This window comes from Lipotes vexillifer, unplaced genomic scaffold (assembly GCF_000442215.2).
Source record: "Lipotes vexillifer unplaced genomic scaffold, Lipotes_vexillifer_v1.1 scaffold63, whole genome shotgun sequence".
Classification (NCBI taxonomy): Eukaryota; Metazoa; Chordata; class Mammalia; order Artiodactyla; family Lipotidae; genus Lipotes; species Lipotes vexillifer.
This window is the reverse complement of record NW_006784492.1, coordinates 3,736,646-3,761,358: the sequence shown is the minus strand read 5'-3', so window position 1 is coordinate 3,761,358 and position 24,713 is coordinate 3,736,646. Positions and strand designations below refer to the sequence as shown.

Below are 24,713 nucleotides of genomic sequence, written 5' to 3'. Positions count from 1 at the left end.
ACACTCCCAAACTCATTCTATGAGGCCACCATCACCCTGATACCAAAACCAGACAAAGATATCACAAAAAACGAAAATTACAGCCTAATATCACTGATGAACATAGACGCAAAAGTCCTCAACAAAATACTAACAAACAGAATCCAACAACACATTAAAAGGATCATACACCATGATCAAGTGGGATATATCCCAGGAACGCAAGGATTCTTCAATATACGCAAAACAATCAATGTGATACACTATATTAACAAATTAAAGAATAAAAACCATATGATCATCTCAATAGGTGCAGAAAAAGCTTTTGATGAAATTCAATACCCATTTATGATAAAAACTCTCCAGAAAGTGGGCATAGAGGGAACCTACCTCAACGTAATAAAAGCCATATATGACAAACCCACAGCAGACATCATTCTCAATGGTGAAAAACCGAAAGCACTTCCTCTAAGTTCAGGAACAACACAAGTATGTCCACTCTCACCACTTTTATTCAACATAGTTTTGGAAGTGCTAGCCACGGCAATCAGAGAAGAAAGAGAAATTAAAGGAATACAAATTGGAAAAAAAGAAGTAAAATTTTCATGGTTTGCTGATGACATGATACTACACATAGAGAATCCTAAATATGCCAGCAGAAAACTACTAGAACTAATTAATTTGGTAAAGTTGCAGGATACAAAATTAATGCACAGAAATCTCTTGCATTCCTATACACTAACAACGAAATATCAGAAAGAAAAATTAAGGAAACAATCCCACTTACCATCACAACAAAAAGAATAAAATACCTAGGAATAAACCCACCTAAGGAGGCAAAAGACCTGTACTCAGAGCACTATAAAACACTGATGAAAGAAATCACTGATAACATAAACAGATGGAGAGATATACCATGCTCCTGGATAGGAAAAATCAATATTGTGAAAACGACTATACTAGCCAAAGCAATCTACAGGTTCAATGCAATCCCTATCAAATTACCAATGGCATTTTTCACAGAACTAGAACAAGAAATTTTACAATTTGTATGGAAACACAAAAGATGCCGAATAGCCAGAGCAATCTTGAGAAAGAGAAACAGAGCTGGAGGAATCAGGCTCCCGGACTTCAGACTATACTGCAAAACTACAGTAATCAAAACACTATGGTACTGGCACAAAAACAGAAATATAGATCAACAGAACAGGATAGAAAGCCCAGAGATGAACCCACACACGTATGGTCGGTCACCTTATCTTTGACAAAGGAGGCAAGAATATACAATGGAGAAAAGACAGCCTCTTCAATAAGTGGTAATGGGAAAACTGGACACCTACATGTAAAAATTAGAACACTTCCTAACACCATACACAAAAATAAACTCAAAATGGATTAAAGACCTAAATGTAAGGCCAGACACTATAAAACTCTTAGAGGAAAACATAGGCAGAACACCCTATGACATAAATCACAGCAAGATCCTTTTTGACCCACCTCCTAGAGAAATGGAAATAAAAACAAAAATAAACAAATGGGACCTAATGAAACTTCAAAGCTTTTGCACAGCAAAGGAAACCATAAACAAGATGAAAAGACAACCCTCAGGATGGGAGAAAATATTTGCAAATGAAGTAACTGACAAAGGATTAATCTCCAAAATTTACAAGCAGCTCATGCATCTCAATATCAAAAAAACAAACAACCCAATCCAAAAATGGGCAGAAGACCTAAAGAGACATTTCTCCAAAGAAGATATACAGATTGCCCACACACACATGAAAGGATGTTCAACATCACTAATCATTAGAGAAACGCAAATCAAAACCACAATGAGGCTTCACCTCACCAGTCAGAATGGCCATCATCAAAAAATCTACAAACAATAAATGCTGGAGAGGGTGTGGAGAAAAGAGAACCCTCTTGCACTGTTGGTGGGAATGTAAATTGATACAGCCACTATGGAGAACAGTATGGAGGTTCCTTAAAAAACTAAAAACAGAACTACCATACGACCCAGCAATCCCGCTACTGGGCATATACCCTAAGAAAACCATAATTCAAAAAGAGTCATGTACCACAATGTTCACTGCAGCTCTATTTACAATAGCCAGGACATGGAAGAAACCTAAATGTCCATCGACAGATGAATGGATAAAGAAGATGTGGCACATGTATACAATGGAATATTACGCAGCCATAAAAAGGAACGAAACTGAGTTATTTGTAGTGAGGTGGATGGTCCTAGTATGTGTCATACAGAGTGAAGTATATTAGGAAGAGAAAAACAACACTGTATGCTGATACATATATATGGAACTTTTTAAAGTGGCACTGAAGAACCTAGCGGCAGGGTAGGAACAAAGATGTAGGTGTAGAGAACGGACTTGAGAGCATGGAGGGGAAGGGGAAGCTGGGATGAAGTGAGAGCGTAGCATTGACATATATACACTATCAAATATAAAATGGATGGCTAGTGGAAAGCAGCCGCATAGCACAGGGAGATCAGCTCAGCTCGAAGCTTTGCGATGACCTAGAGGGATGGAATAGGGAGGGTGGGAGGGGGGCTCAAGAGGGAGGGGATATGGGGATATATGTATACGTATAACTGAGTCACTTTGTTACACAGCAGAAACTAACACAATATTGTAAAGCATTTATACTCCAATAAAGACGTGGGAAAAAAAAGAAATTAGCAGGTTGATAATCAACATATGCAGGTAAAAAATACTGGTAGCCCAGTCAAAGAGCTTATAGTAAGTTTCTCATTGTATTTTACGTGAATTATATCTGTTTAAAGATATAATGGGGGAGATTCGTGCATTTGGTGAAAAGCTAGATTATACAGTGTCCAAGGTCCTCCTCTAGTTCTGAAGTTCTTTGATTCTATTCACTGTGGTCTCATATTTTATGGATAATTAATGGGATCAAAAACACAGGGTAGAATTAAATCAGCCACTATTATTCTCCTAAAACACGAGTTTATGATTCTAGACTCAAAACATAAACTTCAATAAAGCTAAAATTCAAATTTAGAAACAACTAGTGTGAAAGGACGTAAAGCAGTCAAAAGCAGTGACCTTCAAATTTTTGCCTCATAATGGGGTTAGAATCCTTAAATTAAAAAAAATGTATATCTAAATGTCTTCCACAAAGCACTTGGAGGATTAATATGTGTCTTCTTTGATTACTGCCTGATAAAATACTATAACATAATCCTGTAATTTCTGCACCACTTATTTGACATTTCAGCCTTACAGGAACAAACTGTTTGAGCCAGACGTATTTTTTATGCATATGTGAAGCTGAGAAATGCAAGAATTTTGATCCCAGGGTACATCAACCTCATGTTCCATCAGTGAGAAATTTTTAAACTGCACAAAGGCAGAGTAACTTGGTGACCTTGTTGTCGAACATAGAATCATTTCTTCTCTGTGTCATCTGGACAAATTCTGATCTTTTGTCTGCCTCAGTGCCTCAACCACTATATTTAAAAATGGATTTACCAAATTTTTCGTATATATATATTTCCAGAAGAAATGCATAAAACAGAGTGATTTTAATTCAGGTTTCAATTATTTCAACAACTGAAGAGAAACACTGTCACATATTAAGATAATCCTAACAATGTCTTGCTGTCATTAATAAAGAGATGCCTCATTTTGCCAAAGAAATCTTTGTAAATTCTGGTATAAATTCAATTTTACAAATTAACCTGGTTAGGAGACGTCATTTCTAAGAAGTTCATTTGGCAAATTCTTTCTGCAAATTAATTCTGCTTAATAATCCCTAATTTTTTCTATCTACATTTATCTATAGTGAGGTAATTGTGAAAATTAGTTTGCATACCTTAAGAACATATATCCCTTGAGTATTTGTAAAAGACACTTTGAAAATATTCTAAGAATGTAGTAGATAACATTACTTTTTAATTTACTGTAATCTTCACATGTATATATTATATGCTATTTTCTAGCAACTGTTGCATTAGAAAGCTAGAAAGCATATAAAGAGGAAGATTTGCCTCTCATAGAAAACTGCATCCTTAAAATGCCAATATGCAAGATAAAAGACTTCAAGTCAACTTTTCATATTCTGTCATGCAACTTTGCTATGGCACATTTGGGCAAGATTTTTAAATTGCTTTGTTTTGCTGTGTTTTTAATCATGTTAACAGTTGTATATGTCCTATAAACAACAGGCCTTATAAAAGAGTAAAATATTATTAATAAATGCCTTTACTCTGGCTTAATATAAGTCAGTGAGGATTAAAACATATATGCTATGAATTTAAGACTGCACCATCTGAACTTAATGTAAGTAACGTGACAGTGGACCATTTATGAACCCCTGTGATCGATCACAGACCTTAAAGGTTTTTGGGCATTTTTCCCAAACCAAATTTCTCTTCTTCTAAGTTATCATTGGTGCAAGGTGTGATGACTTTCAGGCATCAATTAATATAAATTGAAAGCAGGCAAAGTATTAATTAAACATGACACCCTGATTATTTAAGCCTTCTATTAAAGTTGATTATTCACAGAGAGTGGATAGCCTGCTCTTCAACAATGACGGATGTTATCAAGGTTTACTGATTTCCTTCAAGTCTAGTGTTTCCAACTATTCAGAACAGAAGGAATAAATGAAGTGAGAAGAACCCTGGAACGAGTCTGATAGACAGACTGACTAATCTCAGACCCCCAAGGTCAAAGTAAAGCAATTCATTTCTTGGCTTTCATGAACATGAGACATGATTCATCCATCTGAGAGCAGAATTACAAACATTATACATCTCAATGATAGGTTCTTTGCACCGTGTAACTTTTTGAACAGTGATCGACTGCACAGCTGCCACAAAATTAATGTCATAAAGCAAAACTCATTATATTTGCAAATAAAAACACTTTGATTTTTAAGAACAAATGTACACATTATCAATTATTACCACTACGCACTTCATTTGGGGGGAAAAAACATTTTAAAATTCATATATTCCTTGGGATTCTATCACCTTCATGGTCCAAACTTTGGATATCTGTGCTCCTCAAAATACTATTCTTACTCTAATATTTATTGTTTGTGGAGCCAGTTAGCATGCTATAAATAATTATTCAATGAAATACTTTTATATTTCTATAAAACTTCAATGATAATCACTGTGTTTTCAAATAAAAATGTTAAATACCTCCTAAAGGGTAACTACTCCCATAGATCCAAAGCTACTCTTAGAGAAGAAAACACAAATTATAAGACCGACCATGGGAACATTTTTTAACATTACAAATGTAATCACAGAACAGGAATTTTGCCCAAAGTTTTAGGATTAGTGCTTTACAAGCTTTAAAGAATAGATGAAACTTAAGAATAGAAAAAGCCACGAGCTAGTTATTTGGATTGCATTAATGTCCCAGTTTATCTCCCACCTGTTACGATATTAAGGAACTGTTCTGTGAGTCATACTCATAATAGCAGTTCAGAAGTTATTCCATAAAGTAATGTTAGCTAATTTGAAAGATTTCCACTGAAATTAGATTATATGTAAAGGGTTGCCAATCGTGATCATGAAACCTTATTCCACATCCTATATATTTTAACTCACATTGCTATTTTCACTGATCTAAACTAATGATCCCTTTTTCTATCAGGTCACAATTTTAGGGAAATTTTATTGCCTAGGTGGAGGAGGACAGTAAAAAGGGTTGTATCTCCAGCTGATGATTCATTTCACCAGCTGCCGAATGCTGCCCGTTACAACACACCTGGACACATGCACCTGTGACTGATGGGCAAACACATTTATCTTGGCACGTCACAAAGGAGATGGAATTATAATTATTCTCCCTTGTATCTAAAGGTATTTTGGAGCCGGTCTCCCTACAAAATAATACAAATTACACATCTGGACGAGGTCCACATAATTTTACCATCTGTTCTCTATATTCGATCATCAATATTTCCCAAACCATTCTCTGTGCTTAAAAAATAAGATTTAGTTTTAAAAGACCTGGAAAAATTGTCAACATTTCAGGGAAATGCTAGTTTTAAAATTAAGACATTGAATAAACTGCTCAAAACCCTGAATTTCTTTGGTTGATAAATACATAGCACAAATTTAACCTTTGCTTTCCATTAAGGGGATTTTGGAGATTTCTCATATTCTGATTTTGAGAAAATAAATGTGTTGTCTGAGTTTTACACAGACTCCTCCATGCAAACATTGAATATCTGAGTACCTAGCATAAAAGAACCAAAAGGTATCAGAGGTTTCTTTCTTCAAGTTGTCTTGGCAGTTACTCATTATCTTGACCTAAAAATATAGAGATTTGTACTCTCTCCTGAAAAGTTCCTAAGTTTAAGAGCTTAAAATATAATTTTAAAATTAAAAGTATTCTAGGAATATTTAATGAAATTTGCAGAATCATGATTTCCAGAAAATGACAATATTTCATCCAGTGTAACCAGTGATAACAATCTTAGTCTTATACAACAGGCTTCAATATGGTGTGAAAATTTTTTTGCGTTTCTTTCAAAAACACTGAAGAAAGAGAATTGCTTAGGATACTGAAACCGAGGAAACACTCTTATGGGAGTAACATTTTACCTTGCTCCTAAAATAAGGATATGATAATAGTAGTAACAACCAATTATGTAGAGATTAAAAAGTGACAGTCACTAATCTGTGTACTCACTACCACAGCCCAATGAAGGTGCTATTATTCTTCTCACTTTTTGAGATGAGGAAATTTCTTTGCAACAGCGGACAACAAACCCTGAATCAATACATCACTGTTCTTTAGTATTTGTATATCTTGATCATGAACATTATCAATGTGTGAAACTAAGCCTCTTAAATTAAGAAGAAGAAAGAGGGAGAGAGAGAATCCTTGACTGGCATACCTCTCTGGCAGAATGCATCAGAAATTCAGATCAAGCTAATAATGGCATAGTTTGAATATGCTTAATATGCACAATAGTATAATTGTACATATTGAAAACAAAATCTATGCTTAAATTATTAAATAACATTAAATTAGAATATGAACTATCTCCATGCCACTGATGTACCATGTAATAAATGTTACATTATAGGTCACATCCACAGACCTACAGTTTGCCATTCTTTTCATAAGAAATATTCTCTGGTATTGGATTTTAGTAACTGGTCTCTTTAAAATGTTTGTAGACTTAAAAAAGACAGTCATAGGGCTTTCCTGGCGGCGCAGTGGTTGAGGGTCCGCCTGCCGATGCAGGGGACACGGGTTCGTGACCCGGTCCGGGAGGATCCCACACGCCGCGGAGCGGCTGGGCCCGTGAGCCATGGCCGCTGAGCCTGCGCATCCGGAGCCTGTGCTCCGCAATGGGAGAGGCCACAACAGTGAGAGGCCCAAAGAAAAAAGACAGTCATAAACCATAGTAATCTCTTTCACACAATGGAGACTCAATAAATACTTTACATAAAACCTAGTAAGAGGAGTCCTTCCTCCTCATTGCCACTTACACACTATTTGCAAAAATAAAAAGGCAGGGCAACCCATTTATCTCTGTAATCAGCAGACTTAGAGTCATAATGTAGTTTATCATTTCAGAGCAATGCTAGAAAGAACTAGCTCCTGGCAAACGTATGTTCTCTACAAAAATTCCAGGTATAAATATGAAAACATTGCTAGAAATTTATCATATTTCTCAATAAAATAACCATTTCACGTGTTTAAATTACATAGTGATTTGCATAATGGTTAAATCAGATAGTATGAAACACTACTTCAACCTCAATTACTGGTTTGCATATTCAAAATTCTTACAACTCCGGTACTTGGCCAGATCTAATCGGCTGCCAATATACTTGCTGCCCGAATTTTAGTCTACCTTAATTTGAATTGTCAACCCTTAAGCATGTTCTCTGAAGTCTGTTTCCCTTTCTTGGAAGTTTGTCCCTCCCTCTCTCTCTCTCTCTGTCTCTCTCTCTCTCTCTCTCTCTTATAATTACCTAAGGAACACCTACTCATCATTTGAGTCTCTATATAAGCAACATCTCCCTAGATAAATATTTTCTCCTTTCGTCTCTGTCATATGGGGAAAATAATCTACTATGGTACCAATCACACCATGTTAGTTACTTGTTTACACATTTGACTCAATGACTAGACAATGGAATCTTGAATACATCTTATTCATCATGTCAGATGATGCACAATAGTTGGAACATGGTATAGATATTTCATAAACGTCAGATGAATTAAATAACTCTAAAATTCTGTCTTTATCTTACACCGTACTACTTAAAATTTCCCTTTTCTGGCTGTAGATTATGTGATTTTCCTGTAAAAAGTCAAGTTTTTAGACAAATCATAAAAATAATTCAGTTTTCAAAGTTCTAGGTTAAAAACAGTTCATTCTGAAACATTATATAAATCATCATCAAATCACCTGATCATCAAAAGGATGATTTTTACCAATAACAAAAAGTAAAAGCAGTCATCCAGCTCCCCAAATTTACAAGTTCCTAGGATATTCTGCACTTATTTATAGGTTTTCATAACTACTTGTTCATTAATTACATTATTCTCTTTAATTGGATAGCTCTGAAAAAGCTCACATGAATTACTAGAAATAATCAGCTTTCGGCGTTCACATCTCATAGCACGTTTGTGAACATCCAAGAGTCCGTTTTAAGTTGTATGTATGTTTTTATGAAATGAGTTACCTAAAATATAACTCTATTCTTTTATGCTTTCAGGTTATCAGGCAATTTTATATTGGATGTGGAATACAGAATCAAGTTATTTACATCTAATTTCTGATAAAATCAAGTAAGTTTTACTGCCCAAGAGAATGATGATAGTGAGAAAGCTAATTAGCCCTCACTGAATTCCTTCTTTAGGTCCACTTTTTTAACCATACAACCTTACATTTCATTCCTTATAAATATTTCAGAGTAGTTATGGCTACTTACTTTTCAGGATTTTCCACTTCCTCGGTAACAAAGTTGAGATAAAACCTAAAAAGACATACATGAATTATAAACCATTAATATATTTTATGATCATCACCCAAAGTTTGAAATTTTGAATATTTAAAATCAAACTCAGAATCATAAAAACTTTATAAACAAATAACCTAAGATGAAAATCTCCAGCACCCAAAGCTCCCACAATTCATTTTTCTATCAAGCAGTATTTATGGAGCTCTTTTTAATTTCTTAACTTTTTCATAGAGGCATACACAGCACACAAACAGTAAAGTGAACAAATCTTAGTATACAATGATAAATTTTTACATATATATGTACACCTATGTATATATGTATATAGGTGTATATCCTTTCGACATAAGGATCAAAAGATACAACATTTCTAGCACCCTAGAATGTCCCCTCAAGGCCCTTTGCAATCATTATCACCTCCTCCACCCTCCTGTAAAGGCAACCACTACTCTGATTTCTACCACTATAGACCAGCTTTGTTCGTTTCATTACAATAGACTAATAATATTTGCTTGTATAACTATTATACAATATTTATTCTTTTGTGTCTGGCTTTTTTGCTGGACTTTGTGGGTCTCATCCATGTTGTTGCTGTATGGACTTTATGTCTGTGGGTCTCAGCCATGTTGTTTGTAGTAATTCATCATTCTTTATTGCTGCTTTTCATTGTATGAATATAACACTATACACTCTACCACTGATGGATATTTGAATCATTTCCAATTTACAGCTATTATGAATATAGATACCATAAATATGCTTGTATATGCTCTTTTGGGGACCATGCAATCATTTCTCTTGGGCATATACTCAGAATACGATCACTGGGTCACAGAGTAGATACATGTTTATAGTCAAACTATTTTCCACCAGTTTTGCATTCCTACCAGCAGTGTATGAGATTATCACATGTCAGCCACTGGGGAAATAAAAGTAGAAAATCTATAATCTTTCTTGTCAAGGAGCTCATAGTTCATAGAATGGTCCATAGAGTGGTGTGATACAGCACAGAAGGCAATGTTAGAGCATGCCCAGGTTACCATGGGATGCCAGGGGTGAAGTCTAAACCAGACTGGCAGGTCTTGGAAGGTTTCTGAGAGAAGGCATCACCCAAGCTGAGACTTCAAAAATGCTTGATGTTTAGCCCTGGTCAAGTGGCGTGAGGACATTCCAGGCAGAGTACAGCACATGAGCATGGGGGTGTGGGAAAGCTCTATATGCACAGGGGTGTGAGCAACAGCTTAGTACTCTGCAGCACAAAGCGTGCCCTGGGAGTGAGAACAGGATGTAGGTACAAGATGGCCTTAGGCTTCTGGGAATCCAGCTTTTAGTAGGGGTGATAAAAACTTGCAGGACAACAGAAGCATGATAATAGCATTTCTTAGTTTTAGGGAATTGGCTTCTGGATATGAACACAGAAGGCACATAGGAAATAAAAATGGGATAAAGGCTAATAAATTCTCAATTTGCACTTTTTTTTTTTTTTTGCGGTACGCGGGCCTCTCACTGTTGTGGCCTTTCCCGTTGCGGAGCACAGGCTCCAGACGCGCAGGCCCAGTGGCCATGGCTCACGGGCCCAGCTGCTCCGTGGCATGTGGGATCCTCCCGGACCGGGTCACGAACCCGCGTCCCCTGCATCGGCAGGCGGACTTCCAACCACTGCGCCACCAGGGAAGCCCTCAATTTGCACTTTTTCCTTTCAATTCACTGTTTTCCACCCAAATAACCTCAAGTCATAAGGCAACTATGCCTCATGCATAATAGCAACGGTGAAGTTGCTTTGTGTGTGTGTGTGTGTGTGTGTGTGTGTGTGTGTGTGTGTGTGTGTGTATTTAGGCAGCTAATTTTAGGCCCATTGTTAGCCATTACACTGTAAGTTGATAACTAAAGGGCAAAACACTTTGAATATTTCCCCCAGATCCTAAACACTTTTGTCATCTCTTACATGACAAGAAGCATTGGAGGCACGCAATATTTCACTTTCAAGTCCCACAGGATTACACATATTACCCTAAATTTATGGTCCTAGAGAAATTCAGATTCCTTTCCCTCACTTTACGACATTACTTATCCCATCCAGGCATGTCAATTGCCTTGCATCCTTGACTTCTTTTTCTAATCTAAAGCGACCTCTGGAGACCATTTAAAGCCCTTAAAGTTCTCTTTCAAGGTTCCAAGATGTAAAATTGAGGCAGACTCCTCAAATAAGCACACAGGGATAACTGGATCATGAAGATGGGAGAACTAAGGGATCATAATGAAGAGAACTAGACATACAAAGACGTTTCTACTTTTCCATTTCAGAGGCTTAGAAACTTTCCGCAAAGTAAAAAAGTCATATTTCCATTGTATTCCTCTATGCTCTTATTATTCCTTAGAAGATAAAATAGCTATTATATAGGTCCACAGAAGCATGGTTCTATAGGGACAAATTCTCTATCATCTAAAACCAAGAGGCTGGAATATTAGCCCATCAGCCTTTAATATAATTAAGGTATCTCACACCTTAAAACAAAGATGAGAAAACCTGTCTTATTCCACCTTTATTCACAAATAGGCAGTTGATGTTCATGGTTGTAAAACAAAACAAAACAAAACACAAGACAACAGGCCCAAAATGGAGTCGCTTATGCTAAGCCTCGTGTCACCAAACCAAACTGTAATTCACTTAAAGTTTCAGATCACCCAGAAATGGAATCTGAAACCAGTCAATTAGGAGTTGCATTATTTAAGCATTCTGCCTGACAGACCCCTGCCATCCACTAAATGAAAATAACTTTCTAATAACCAAGCTGTTTTATGGCTTAGTATAACTTCCTTGTTCTCACCGCCTTCTGCCTATAAAAGCCTTCTCTTCTGTACAGCTCCCTGGAGCTCCTTTCTGTCTGCAAGACGGGATGCTGTCAATTCATACCGATTTTTGCTCAAACTCTTAACATTTTAATATGCCTCAGTTTACCTTTTAATAAAGTTCAGGTGTCTAATACTGTAAGGACCATGTTCTAAGTAGAAATATTTGAATACCTGAGAGAAAACAGTAGCACCAAAGGTGATCTAAAAAGTCAGCAGAGCAGCCAAGGATATTTTTTAATGACTAGAAAGTAAGTTTCTAAAAATAGAGGTTGTAGTTACACCAGGAACGCAAGCAACAATCAATACTTAGATCTGGAATATGCACTCTGAGGGATCTGATGTGTTTGTTATAAGCCCAAGGCAGTGGAAAGTACAAGAAGAAAATGAACAAAACAAAAAACCTAAAAAAAAAACCCAAAAAACAAAAAACCCACGCAAAAACCACACACACACTTAGAAATATTTCCAGGCTTCTCACTTCAAAAATAGCCAGTTCCTTCTAAACAGTTGTTTTAGAACTGGTCTTTTTCCAACAATGTTAAGGCGAGAAAGGAAACATTTATGAAAAAAGAACGCAATTTCAAATATTTTGCCATAGAGAAAAAAGGAAAGGGCTTGGGGCAGGGTGGGAGGTGGGAAGGAGAAATCTTCTTATTTTGGTCCAAACATTCACTCCTGTGGGAAATACACCTTTATGCTCTCTAAGTTTCCAGCCACACCTTCATGCTCTCTAAGTCTCCAGCCACACCTTCATGCTCTCTAAGTCTCCAGCCATGCGTCCATAGCCCAACTCCTCAAGTTCTCTAGAGAATGTTCATAAGATCTATTGTTCCAGCTTTTCCATGATTGTGTATAAAAGGCACTGCAAAGCTGGCAATGCATTCTGATACCCAACTATGTGAATTATTTTGAAAAGAAGCTTATTCTTTAGATTCGATTTGACACAATGCGACAAAATAATCCCAGCAGGTGCTTTAGAAAGACTAAATCCACTGAGGATAGGATTTAAAAGGGAGAAAAAAGACAGACCAAAATCTATTTTCTATCACACAATTCAAAAAAAAATAAAAAATCCCACCAAGCAATATTTAGCTTTGGATCAGGATATGGGACTGAAATTGATTGAGTTCCCCTGGGCCACAAGGGAGACTGGCAGACATATTTCTCTGAACGCAGACGTTGGCAATAATATAAAAGTTGTTCTGACCCAACTCTGTGGCCTGGCTGGGTTAATGATTTCTTTCCCCCTAATCATGTTTCTGTGAAGGAGTTTTCATCATTCGAAAAACGTCCAGCACTCCTCATAAACCAACAGCCTGCTCTATTCAGATCCAAGGTTTGGCTGCGTCTTGTTCCTATTCAACGCATAGGGGGTGACTTACTAACGGAGCAGGGCCTCCCAGACAACAGGGGTCTTGCTGCATTTACTTACACCCTGGGTGGTTAACTTCTGAGGACAACAGCTGCTTCTGTCTCCTTATTTGCAATGCGCCCTACACCCTTTTTTTTTTTTGTTTTCCTTTTTTTGCATCAAAGATTGTCAGGGCAGCAGCACAGGGAGTGGAGGCTCATTTATGGCACCCAATTTATAATTCCACAACCCAGTCTTGTAATTCCATCATGAAAGACAAAAAAAGGTCAGAGAGGCAGGATCACATTTGGGAAGTGCCTAAACACCCCCTGCTTTGGGAACTCTTTTAGTGTCCATCTTGCTGCGTTTATATCCAGATATTAACTTTTTCCTCTGGCACTCCAAACCAACAGACTAGTCCTTCTACCCACAGCTCCCTTTTTCTAAGACTGGTGGCCGCAGATTAACAAGCAGATGATTTCTACCTATCCACAAAGCAGCATGCAGGTAGCAGAACAGCCTGTTGGAGACATACAGTTACTTATCTGCCCCCTACATTAACCATTGGTAACGCGTAACAGTCCATTGAAAATCCCGGCCTTAATTTCCTACACTATGATTGGACCCTCTAGAATACAAGAAAACCAACAGTTTCCTGTTCTTTAAACTAGGATGTGGACATGAGGATTCGACGGGTAAAAGTATGACCAAAGGTTCATGTAAACCCCATTTACACTGTAAACAGAGTATTGAAATATATTTCAAGGCCCAAGATGGAGCCACTCAACCTCCAAACGCCAAGCCACCTCTGGGGTCTATAATTATTTCCTTGTTTCATACTCATTTTCTATTTTTCTTTTCTTTGCTCCTTACTCTTCATCCTATAAAAGCTTCCTGTCCTCCACCCCATTTTGCCGTTCTTTGGACTCGTTTATTATCACCTAAATTGTCATTTTTAATCATTTTAACAAAAGTAACATTTGGGGCTCAGCATCAACAAAACGCAAGATTAAGATAATAAGGTCATTCAAAACGAAAAGAGTCTTTATACTTGGAGAAATCTACCAGCCCTCAAAAGCCTACAGAAGTGGAGATTTGCTCTACATAAAGCATGTAACCTGAATATTCAGCACTTATAGTAGGGGAGTGAGTTGGATAGAAGAATACTGTTAAGATTCCGTGGGAACAGATGCATGGTACTCACAGGCTAAAGAAACTTCATTCAATAGAATTAATCAAATCTCCCTCGTGACGATCTCCACATTCCGCATTCCTGATTGAATACCGCCAAGCCCCCAACACTTGGCTCTAGCTGAAAGCTTTTGTCACCTCCCCCACTTGCTCTGGTGTCTCTTGGTGACCCTCCCAGGGCTTGGCTGGTGCCCCAGGGTGCCAGAGCTGTGATCAGGCTGAATAGCCATAGAATAGATGATTCTGCTGCTAACACTGGGAGCACAATTCCGTTCTATTTTTTGTTCAGCACCACGTTGTGCTTTGGACAAAAATAAAAAGACTTCAAAAATACTAAGAGTAATGCTTACACGCAATGGCTATCAAAATATTTCGAGAATACACAAACATTTTACACTGGACATTTTAGAGCTACAATCTTCTAAGAACTTCAAACATTTTGCTTCAAATACCATATTAAAATTTTTAGTTCCTGTACTCTCCTAATTCTCCTCTATAATTCAGTGAGATTAACAGGGTAAAAATATTTTTATATTCCATGCATTAGCTGGAAGGTAAGATCCTAAAAACATAAGAAACAAAAGGAAATTGTATTTGTATTTGAAATGAATTTACATAATTTTTGAGCTAGTGTAGTTCATTATTTTTAGACTCATAGAACATTCTCACAGCAACTGTACAACTATTAGCTCTATAAATAATAAAGAAGAAATATTGCTAGTAATTATTCCAAAACAATGAAATTTAATTGCATTACAATTATTTTGATGTTTAAGTAGTATTTTTCTACCTAATGGGATTTCTTGCAGTAGTCGCTTCAACTAAATCTTATTAGATCAGTAAAATTTAATTAGGAAAAAAAAATCCCACTCCTGACCATGATTATTGTTATTCAAGTTCCTGAACAAAGCAAGACATAAATACAAAGCTTTAATGCTTCAACCAGAACGGCATCACAGTTGGACAGGGATTTAAGGAAATGTACTTGTGGCACAGTGATTCCATTCATCCTTCCTGCATTTTTTTTGTTTTCAAGTGTTGAGGAAATTTTAAGGAATTTGTAAGGTCCTTTAAAATGTAACAGATTATCTAGTACACCTGATTTCACTATCCCGTTTTCTCCTCCCTGCCTTTAGAGTACATTTTACCTCCTGGGAACATCTTACTTATTTCTGTAACTGAATTATTTCCTTCTCATGGGAAGGTGGAGTAAATCAATTAATCACTATTGGGTACACCTCTGTAGCTTCTGCTGGGAGGCTTTCTGACAAAGTATCAACACTAATCTTTAATTTCTTGCGGCGCTCTTAGGCCCTTACTGATCCATACTTATAAGTGATTTGTACTGGTTCTCAAGACCCAGCATTTGTTTCTTTTTTACATTATCAGGTTAAATCTGGTAGTTGCCTTGACTGGAAACCTCAGTGATGTTTGTGCTAAGTTGTGTGCACGGTAATTGGCCTGGTGAAGGGAGCCACATCATCTTTCTCACTTCAGGTAAAGCATGTCACACTGGATTATCCCTGTTCACATTTGCCTAGCACCTTGCTTGGCACTTAAAGTACTTGAAGGAATTAATGAACCACCCAAATCACCTGTTGATAGCGATTTCAACTTACCAGCCAGCGTATGCATACATTCCATAATAAAAAGCCAGTGGCAATCCCATAATACTTGCATCTCTTCCTGAAAAGGCATCTTTAAAGTGTTGTGTTTGCCCTACAATAAGAACAGAAAGATTTAGGACTTTTCAAAGGATTGGTTATTATTCATTCTTCAACCATAAACATGAATGCGGGGGGCGGGGAGGAGGGGGGTTGGGAATGAACTATACGGTTTCAGGCCTAGATTTCTTACTCTCTGCTCATTCCCAACTTTATTAATGCTGTATCCATTCTACAGAAGGAGTCCCAAAAGTATACTGATTGCCACTAACACTACCTCACATTTATTTTAATAAAATCATGGCCCAGAGGAAAATGGCATCTCAAAAACAATCTCTTTTTTAAGCATGCCTCTACTCGTAACAGAGTTTGACCAGGAAAGAAGACTAAAGGATAGTCTGTAAACTATCGTTTTTAGGAGTGTGATCTAATTCTTAAAAATGATGATAATATAATGTTTGGGAAGAAATATTCAAGGGTCTATCTTCAATGAGGCGGCATGAAACCCAAGAACCACCTTCTCACATCATTTAACTTACTTTCTGCTTTCTCCCTATAGTCCATTAGATACCGACAGGCGTCGGAAAACCCTGTGAAACAAATCTGCTCCACACCCGCAAGCTTCTTTTGTAAAGAAAGATTTATTGGAGCACAGTTAGGTCCACTTATTTACCTATGACTGATACTATCAGTCTATGGCTAATTTCACTCTCCAGCAGAGCTGATAGTTGTGGCAGAGACCAAATGGTGCACAAAGTTGAAAACATTTACTATCCGCCCATTTACAGAGAAAGTCTGCAGACCCTTTCCTAGAGAATGGCATGGTTTCCTTCTAGAAACACAAAAGAAACTATACTGAACTCTAAAATAAATAGGTGTAAACAGATTTTTGCATCAACATGTGAACTGAGCATTTTTATTTTTATTTTTTATAAATTTATTTATTTATTTTTGGCTGCGTTGGGTCTTCACTGCTGCGCGTGGGCTTTCTCTAGTTGTGGCCAGCGGGGGCTACTCTTCATTGCGGTGCATGGGCTTCCCACCGTGGTGGCTTCTCTTGTTGCGGAGCACGGACTCTACGTGCACGGTCTTCAGTAGCTGTGGCACGCGGGCTCAGTAGTTGTGGCGCACGGGCTTAGGTGCTCCCCGGCATATGGGATCTTCCCGGAGCAGGGTTCGAACCCATGTCCCCTGCATTGGCAGGCGGATTCTTAACCACTGCGCCACCAGGGAAGCCCTGGACTGAGCACTTTTATGCATAACAGTTTTCTCTACTTCGTAAATCATAATGGGACTTTTCCTGTATATCTTTTGGATAATTAAAAAACAGAAATTCAGATTCACTTTAGTCAGTCAGTATTCAAAGTTAGGCATGAAAAGTCTCCATTTCCCAAAGAAAACAGCAAATGAGATGATCTAAATGGGAAATGTGACTTGTTTCAAAACTGGCCTTCCCGTAAGAAAATAAAAGGCAGATGGGAGGTAGATGATGTACATAAGACCCTTTTTCTCTTCACTCAAATCTCAGTTTTTGCCTGCATTGTCCAGACAACAACACATGTATCAATATAACGTGCAAGTTTTGAGACCCAAAATGGAGAATATTGAGTTATCCACTAAATGACTTTCCCCTCAAAGCATCCAATTCCCAAACATAGTTCATTTTTTAAAATGATACTGGCAATTCAGAAATACCTATTTTACAAAAACGTCTCTTGTCCTCATATAAGGAAAATATAAATACTGGAAACCCTGTAAAAACATCTCTTGCATATTGCTTTACCATGATCTGTAGTCTACTTGGCCTTAAGGGACAATATTCCCACGAGTGCAGCACTGAACAATCAATAAAAGATATCAAACTTTGCAAAGACTGAATCCCAAGCACAGATCCTGAAAAGGGCCATTTTGAGAGTATCACGAAAGAGAGGTGTTTCTAAGTTTCAGGAATATTTTGGCTGCATAACAGAGGTCTCACGAAGGTGAAAGTTATTATATTCAAAGGAAAGCTTAACAGATCCTCGTAAGAGAATACAGAGCATACAGCTAGTTTCTGGATCTCATTAGATTAGAATAAATGCACAAAATCTGTATAAGTAAAATTTTTCTCTTCTTGAAGTTTCATATTAATGTGAGAAATATGTGATAAGTTAGAGACAAAGAGAATCACTGTTTCATATTAATAGAGTAAATAAACCTGCTAAGGATACTCTCCAAAATATTTTATTTACTTTAAATGTAGTAAAATTCTCAGGTCACTTCTCTGTTAAGTGAGATATAAGGAAACATGGTCACATTAAGCACTGATATTGAAACTGAGCAGGACCCTGTGAGGCCTTCCTGGGGACAGATCACTCCCCATGTCCCCTGCCCCTTGTTTGTAGAAAACCTTTAACCTTCTAGGCCTTCCCTGAGTCCCAAAGAGCAATTTTAATCAGAGAAGTGAGAAAATGCAGAAACAAAGGAAAGCAGTCAGACAAGACAAAACAAAATAGTAATAGATTAGCCGTAAAAAACGAACTCAAGGTCTTTTATTTACTCCTCAAGGGCTATAGGTAACATCCTGAGTCATACCCTTGAGTTGTTTTCCAGATACTAAAATCCCTACCAGGTGGCAAAAGCTAACTGCACGATCACCACAGTCTTGTGGCCCCCAAACTGGCTGCAACCCGAGGATCGATAATTCTGACCTCTGTGACCTTACCTGTTACCTCCTCATCAACTAAACAGAGAATTGTGCACGAGCTGATCATGCACCCTGTGACCCTCTCCCCCACACTGTCTTTAAAAAGCCTTTCCTGAAAGCCATCCGGAGGTTCAGGTCTTTTGAGTATGAGCTGCCCATTCTCCTTGCTTGGCCCTGCAATAAACACTGTACTTTCCTTCACCACAACCTGGTGTCAGTAGATTGGCTTTGCTGTGCATCGGGCAAGCAGACCTAAGTTTGGTTCAGTAACAATATCATAAGTATTAAAGGATCATTCTATTGTAATGTCAAAAAAACAGATCTAAACAATCCATCATGACTTTTGCTCTCAAGGAATTTGCAATACACTACCATTTGGGCAACCTCACCTCACCTCACACACATATAAAAATAAGTGGTAAAAACTGACTACAGTCTTACATTACATCAAAAAGAAAAAAGAAAAGAAAAAAAATCTTTGTTTTAAAGGATAGTATATCATCTTTTGGAACCTAAACTAGAACAAAAGAAGGGTCCATGACCCAGAGTTTCTGCACTTCCCGAAAATGGAAGAAATTCCTTACAGAGGTCTAAAGAGTTAGCCCAGAAAAGGAAAGCAGCAGCAAAACAGATTATTTTCCTTCCCTACATTTCTGACGGGTCAGATAAAATATGGGCAGGCCAGCTCTGTGGAGGCCAAGGTGAATTAGAAGAGTGAGCCCACGTCTTCCCTTCAGTGTAAAGCTATAGTGTTAAACATCTTCATTGTGTTTACGTTGGTTGAGGTTGCTGGATTTGATGCAAACATTTAGTCAGGAGAGCTCTAAGCTCTCCCACAGGGCTTATTAAATGGACAGCAGCAGCTCCCTTTCCCCAGCTACAGAATGACGAATCGTTCCACTTTTATTACTGTTTAATGCCTCTACCATCAGCAATGACTTTTTTGCTTAATTTTGGCATTTCCTTTTGTCTTGTGTAATTCTTCTCTTGCCACTTCATTAAATTCTCTATAAATTCCCTTTCTTGGAACAGACAACATCAATGTAAACATTAAATACTTAACATGCCCAAGTTATATGTTACTCCTTTACAATTTCATCTCACTTTCCTACTTATTTCCTACCATTGTGCCCATTGTTAGTTAAATAACTCACCTGGACCTCCTTCTCATCCGACAACTTCCCCTGAATCCAAGCAATTGCCTGTGCCTTCTTACCTAGAACAACTGAAACTCTAAATGACATCACCCTCAACCATCTCATCTTTTCTTGTTTAATAGTCAAGTCTATAAGGCAAATACTCCCAGAAAATGGTGTTACATTTCCACAGAAATGCAGATTTTACATTAAAAATAATGTAACAATAAAACTTACATTTTTACAGCTATCTTTATTGCCAGATAAGAGTTGTCTTTTTGCGAACGCTATTCCCATATCTGACTCTCCTTCTGTCAAGAATCTATTCTCAAGGTAAAAGGAATAATAACCGTAAAAGAATTATTCATCATTTTTCATTATTTTCCAGATATCTTTTTCTCTCTAATCTTTAATACTGTGGTTGAACTACTTTAAAGTAAAAATAAGAAGACATATTTATCTGTAGCTAAAACTAATGGCTTATTTTTCTTTCCCCCTTTGTGTTTTCGCTACAAATAGTTTAGACCAAGAGAAAATTCACTGATGCCTTATTTTGTTGCTTGGCCCAGTCTTAATCCTCTTGTTGCCATTCAGCTGTAAATACCAACTCAACCCCCAATGCTGCAGGCTTTCAAATCAATTAGATGACAGTACAGAGTCTAAGTTCCATGAGCAGAGAGTCTAATTAAGGGATTCTGCTAGTACAAGCGAAAGTTAGTGTTAGAAGAGACCGAAAGCAGAAACGTACTTTAAAAAGCATTTACTTTTCAGTCCCTACCTTTAATTAGCTGCATCACTCCAGGGACTATAATTATCAGAATTGCTGTGAGCTTGCAAAAGGTTAGGAAAATCTGGATCCGGGCGCTCCAGCTGACACTCATGCTATTTAGGACCATCACCACAGCTGCAAACAAACAGAGGAAGTTAGAAAAGGTGAATCATCATTGGTATGAAGACGTCTTAGGTTGTGGCTCTTCAAAGTGCCATCCATGAACCAGCAGTATTGCCATTACCTGGAAGCAGTTGAGAAATGCTTAATCTCAGGCACCACACCAGACCTAAGGACTACAAATCTGTACCTCAGCAAGATCTCTAGGTGATTTTTATGCACACTGAAGTTTCAGAGGTTTGGATGAAACCTGTGAACAGTAAGAAGTTCTCTCTTGTTCTTTGTATATGTCAATAAGAGTGGACAAATACTGTAGCGCCGTAATAATCATACAAAAATACCTTCTAAGCATCTTCAGCTTGATACAGCAGGCAACTCTTTCCTCGTTCAATGACTGATCTTGTGCATAGTCACCTGCCAGCTGGGCATCACACTCAAGAAGGGGCAATGTGTGGGCTGGGACGTGATTCTTCACCTTCAGGACTAGCTGTAGACAGCACTTTTTGCATTTCCTTTCCACTTTCCAATCAGCACAGTCAGGAGTGACTTTCAACCTACCCTAAATGTACAGGCTTCCCAGATATGTTTTGGAACTTGAAAAAATGTCACAAGGGATGAATCCAAAAGAGTTCCCAGATGCACATTGGGTCTGAAGCCAGCAGAATGTCCCTTTCTTGGTGATACTGTCCACAGTGTCCCGAGTAGTATTCAACTATTCACTCTCCCCGCACTGTGGACCATGAGAAGCTTGAGGGCAGAACAAGCATCATTCATCTCTGTCTTGCTAGTATCCAGCTTCTTCCCTGGCCCAGGAAGATTGTCAACATGGTTTTGTTGAATCAATGAATGAGCTGGATCCTCAGTTTTAAAAAACCAACTTCAGCCAAAGAGGAATGAAATGAATGGCGATATTCTCAAACCGTGCCTCCTATACTCTGCTGGAGTGACTTATTCTAGATAGTGGATTTCAACTTTACACGCTTTCTAAAACCTTATGCTTAGTGTTACTTGCTCCCTCCTCCACTGCCCAAAAACCTACTTCATACCTGATATTTGTAGTTATTATCTATAGGCCTTATTTTTAGAAAGGTGTATTCTCCCTAAACAAATAACAAAAATGTACGAAAATACTTCTTGGAGGATAAAACCAAGCTCAGAATTCTTACAGTTCGGGTTGCAATAGGAAGCTTTCCATATGTACAATAATGAGTGATGTTCATAGTTCCAATTGCCTGATACAATCATTAGCTCATTTCAGAATTTAAGAATTGGAGCAAATGTATCAACACAATGTATAATAGCAAAAATTTTTAAATAACCTAGCCCCCTAAAGGAAGGTTAATTAAGGTATACCTTTTTAAGGGTTTACTATGCAGCCATGTAAAATCATGATGCAGTTAAATATTTATTACACAAAAGATTGTTCATGACGTTTTACTGACCAATACAGCAAATTACAGAGAGATGGGTAGATGATAAATTGATAGGTAGATAGGAAGACAGATAAAGACACAAAGACAGAGAGAAAGGAACGGGAAAATTCTGAATGAGTGTTTACTAAAACATTAACAGAAGGTATCTACAGATGATAGAACATTGAATAATTTTCAAGTTTAAAAACTTATTTTTCTACATGATTTAAAATAATTTTTACAATGAACATGAAGTATTAAGCAAAAAATCAATAAAAGCAATTTTCATTTTTTAAAACAACTCAAAGATGGGAAGAATAAGGGACCATGAAAAGTTAGATAGGAGGTTACTAATGAAGAATGTTTCAAAGGAATAATGATGCGAATGATTAGAAAGGCTGGAGCCCTGAATAAGCTACAGGGGAAGCTAAGAGAAATATTTTATCTATGTTTGAAGCTGGAAACATGAAGAAATAGACAGGTCTATTGTTAATCACCAAGTGCATTATTTTATCAGTGAAAAGATAAAATATAATTATTTTTCTCTCCCCTATACAAAGCACTTATACATTGAAAATAATTTAATGCAACTCTGTGTTCATCTTCGTCATCCAGTGATTCTTTCCCTTTTTCTATGTAAATTACTCTGTGATAAATGAGTCATGATAAGAAAGGGATTATTTTTTTAGTTAAGGAGATTCAGCACTGATCTGAAAATAATTGGGTGCATGTTCCCACCAACAACAAAAGAGCACTGTTTTCTTTTAACTAGAGCTCCTAAAACCCCAAAGTATTTTTGAGAGTATTTTTGAGAGTACTCCACAATAGAAAAGAGCTGTTGTAAGGAGAGGAGGGGAGAAAAACGAGGAAGGAGAAAAAGGAATAGAGGGTGGGAGGGCAGGAAGGAAGAAAAAGAAGAAAGGGAGGGAGGGAGGAAGGGGGAGGGAAAAGAGAGAGGCATTCTCATATTTAGAACCTCTATATATTTGGGAAGAGGAAAAAAGGCTTGTTACATTCATAAAGAGCGTAGGCATTACATTCAGTGCCTATTGGAATAGAAAAAAAATGAGTTTTGGGAATTTTATATTTTGTAAAGTTTTCTTAGAAAAATGGAAGACAAAATCAAACAAATATTATGAATGGATAATCTCACCTTGCTTTCCTCTCAGACAGCTGAAATAAAAATTCTGGTTAAGTCTGATTTCTCTCAAAGGTTTCTCAAAACCCTGCTTTATCTGAGCATCCAGACATTGCCCTCATTATTCCATATGCCAAATTCCAGCTGAGATGTACCTCCATGACCCTGAAGGGATACAGCTTAACAAGTAACAAGGTAGCCAGTACAGAGGCACTTGTGAAGGTCCTCAAGTGGCTAGAACTGCTGTTTCATCATGTGTCTAAAACAGAGAAATTTAAGTCTATGTATATTGCTTATCCAACAATACTGAAAAGGGATTTGGGATTCACTAAATGCAAGTTTTCAGAGTTTCTGAAACAACATCTACAATACTTTGGTTTTTATACACTACCTGTCCACATTGTAATCATCAAAGAAATCTGAGAAAGCTTTCAGCCTAGCTTTACTTCCTTTGAATAATGATTGCTAACTTCATGCATTAAGAATTACTTGTATCAATTTGGGCTTATTATTTTTATTATTGCTTACCTTAAATGTTACCAAAATGAAAACAGAGGGACATATAGTTTTTATTTATTTATTAATGATGCCGTTTCCTAAGAACTGAAATGCAGCAACTAGGAGTGTTAAAAACTGGTACCATGATTTAAGGACTGGCAAGTATTTCTTTCTGCACTTCCATAATTCAAGTCTGTCTTTTATTTTGCAGAGTGAGGTTACCGAGCCTGGATATATTGGGTTATCTCCCAGGTTCAGGTTCTCCCTGGCTTCTGGCTTCTGACTGCTCTGTGCTAAACTGGTAAAATATATGGACGCTATATGGATGCGACATGGTGAGCTAAAGTGAATTGTTCCACTGTTCTTTGTAGCAGCTGCCTGGGTCGCCTCTATCTCTTTGTTTGAATTCGTTTCCTGGATACATTCATTTCAGATAGGCTTTTAGCAATAAACAACCTTTATAAAGCAGAGAGACTATATCTAGGATCTCACTATTGGGAATAAAAATGGTAAGCCTTAAATAAATATATACTATTGTTATATGACAGACATTGTGCAAGGACCTTACGTGGATAATGTTATTTAATCGTATCTCTATGACGTGGTTACCATCACTGGTGTTATTTTTCTGATGAGCAGCTGAGAATCCAGATATTACTTAACTTGCCCGTGTTCACGAAGATAAGGTGTAAAGATAGGATTTTTTTCAGGATAGGACTGAAACCAAGTAAGCCGACCCCAGAGTCCACACTTTTACCAGTCGTTCACAGGTAACAGTGAGAAAGTAGCTCAGAAGACACATACGATCTCACTACTATACCTAGTTCTTCCAAACTCCCGGTGACTCTTCCCCTCTGCTAAGATTCATGTTAATCTTGGCTGGGATTTCAGGACACTTTGATTCTACATTTTTTTTTTTTTTTTTTTTTTTTT

At 37.4% G+C, this 24,713-nt stretch overlaps 1 protein-coding gene across 1 annotated transcript in view; it reads right to left on the bottom strand.

Moving 5' to 3' along the window:
• The window catches only part of SLC7A11 (solute carrier family 7 member 11), a 95,424-nt gene that overhangs the window by 51,131 nt on the left and 19,580 nt on the right, over window positions 1-24,713 (bottom strand). The window contains exons 4-6 of the mRNA XM_007456890.1: window positions 20,622-20,747; window positions 15,977-16,076; window positions 8,933-8,977 (exon numbers count right to left, since the gene is read on the bottom strand). Coding sequence (XP_007456952.1) covers window positions 8,933-8,977; window positions 15,977-16,076; window positions 20,622-20,747 — 271 coding nt within the window. The remainder of the gene's footprint in view (window positions 1-8,932; window positions 8,978-15,976; window positions 16,077-20,621; window positions 20,748-24,713) is intronic.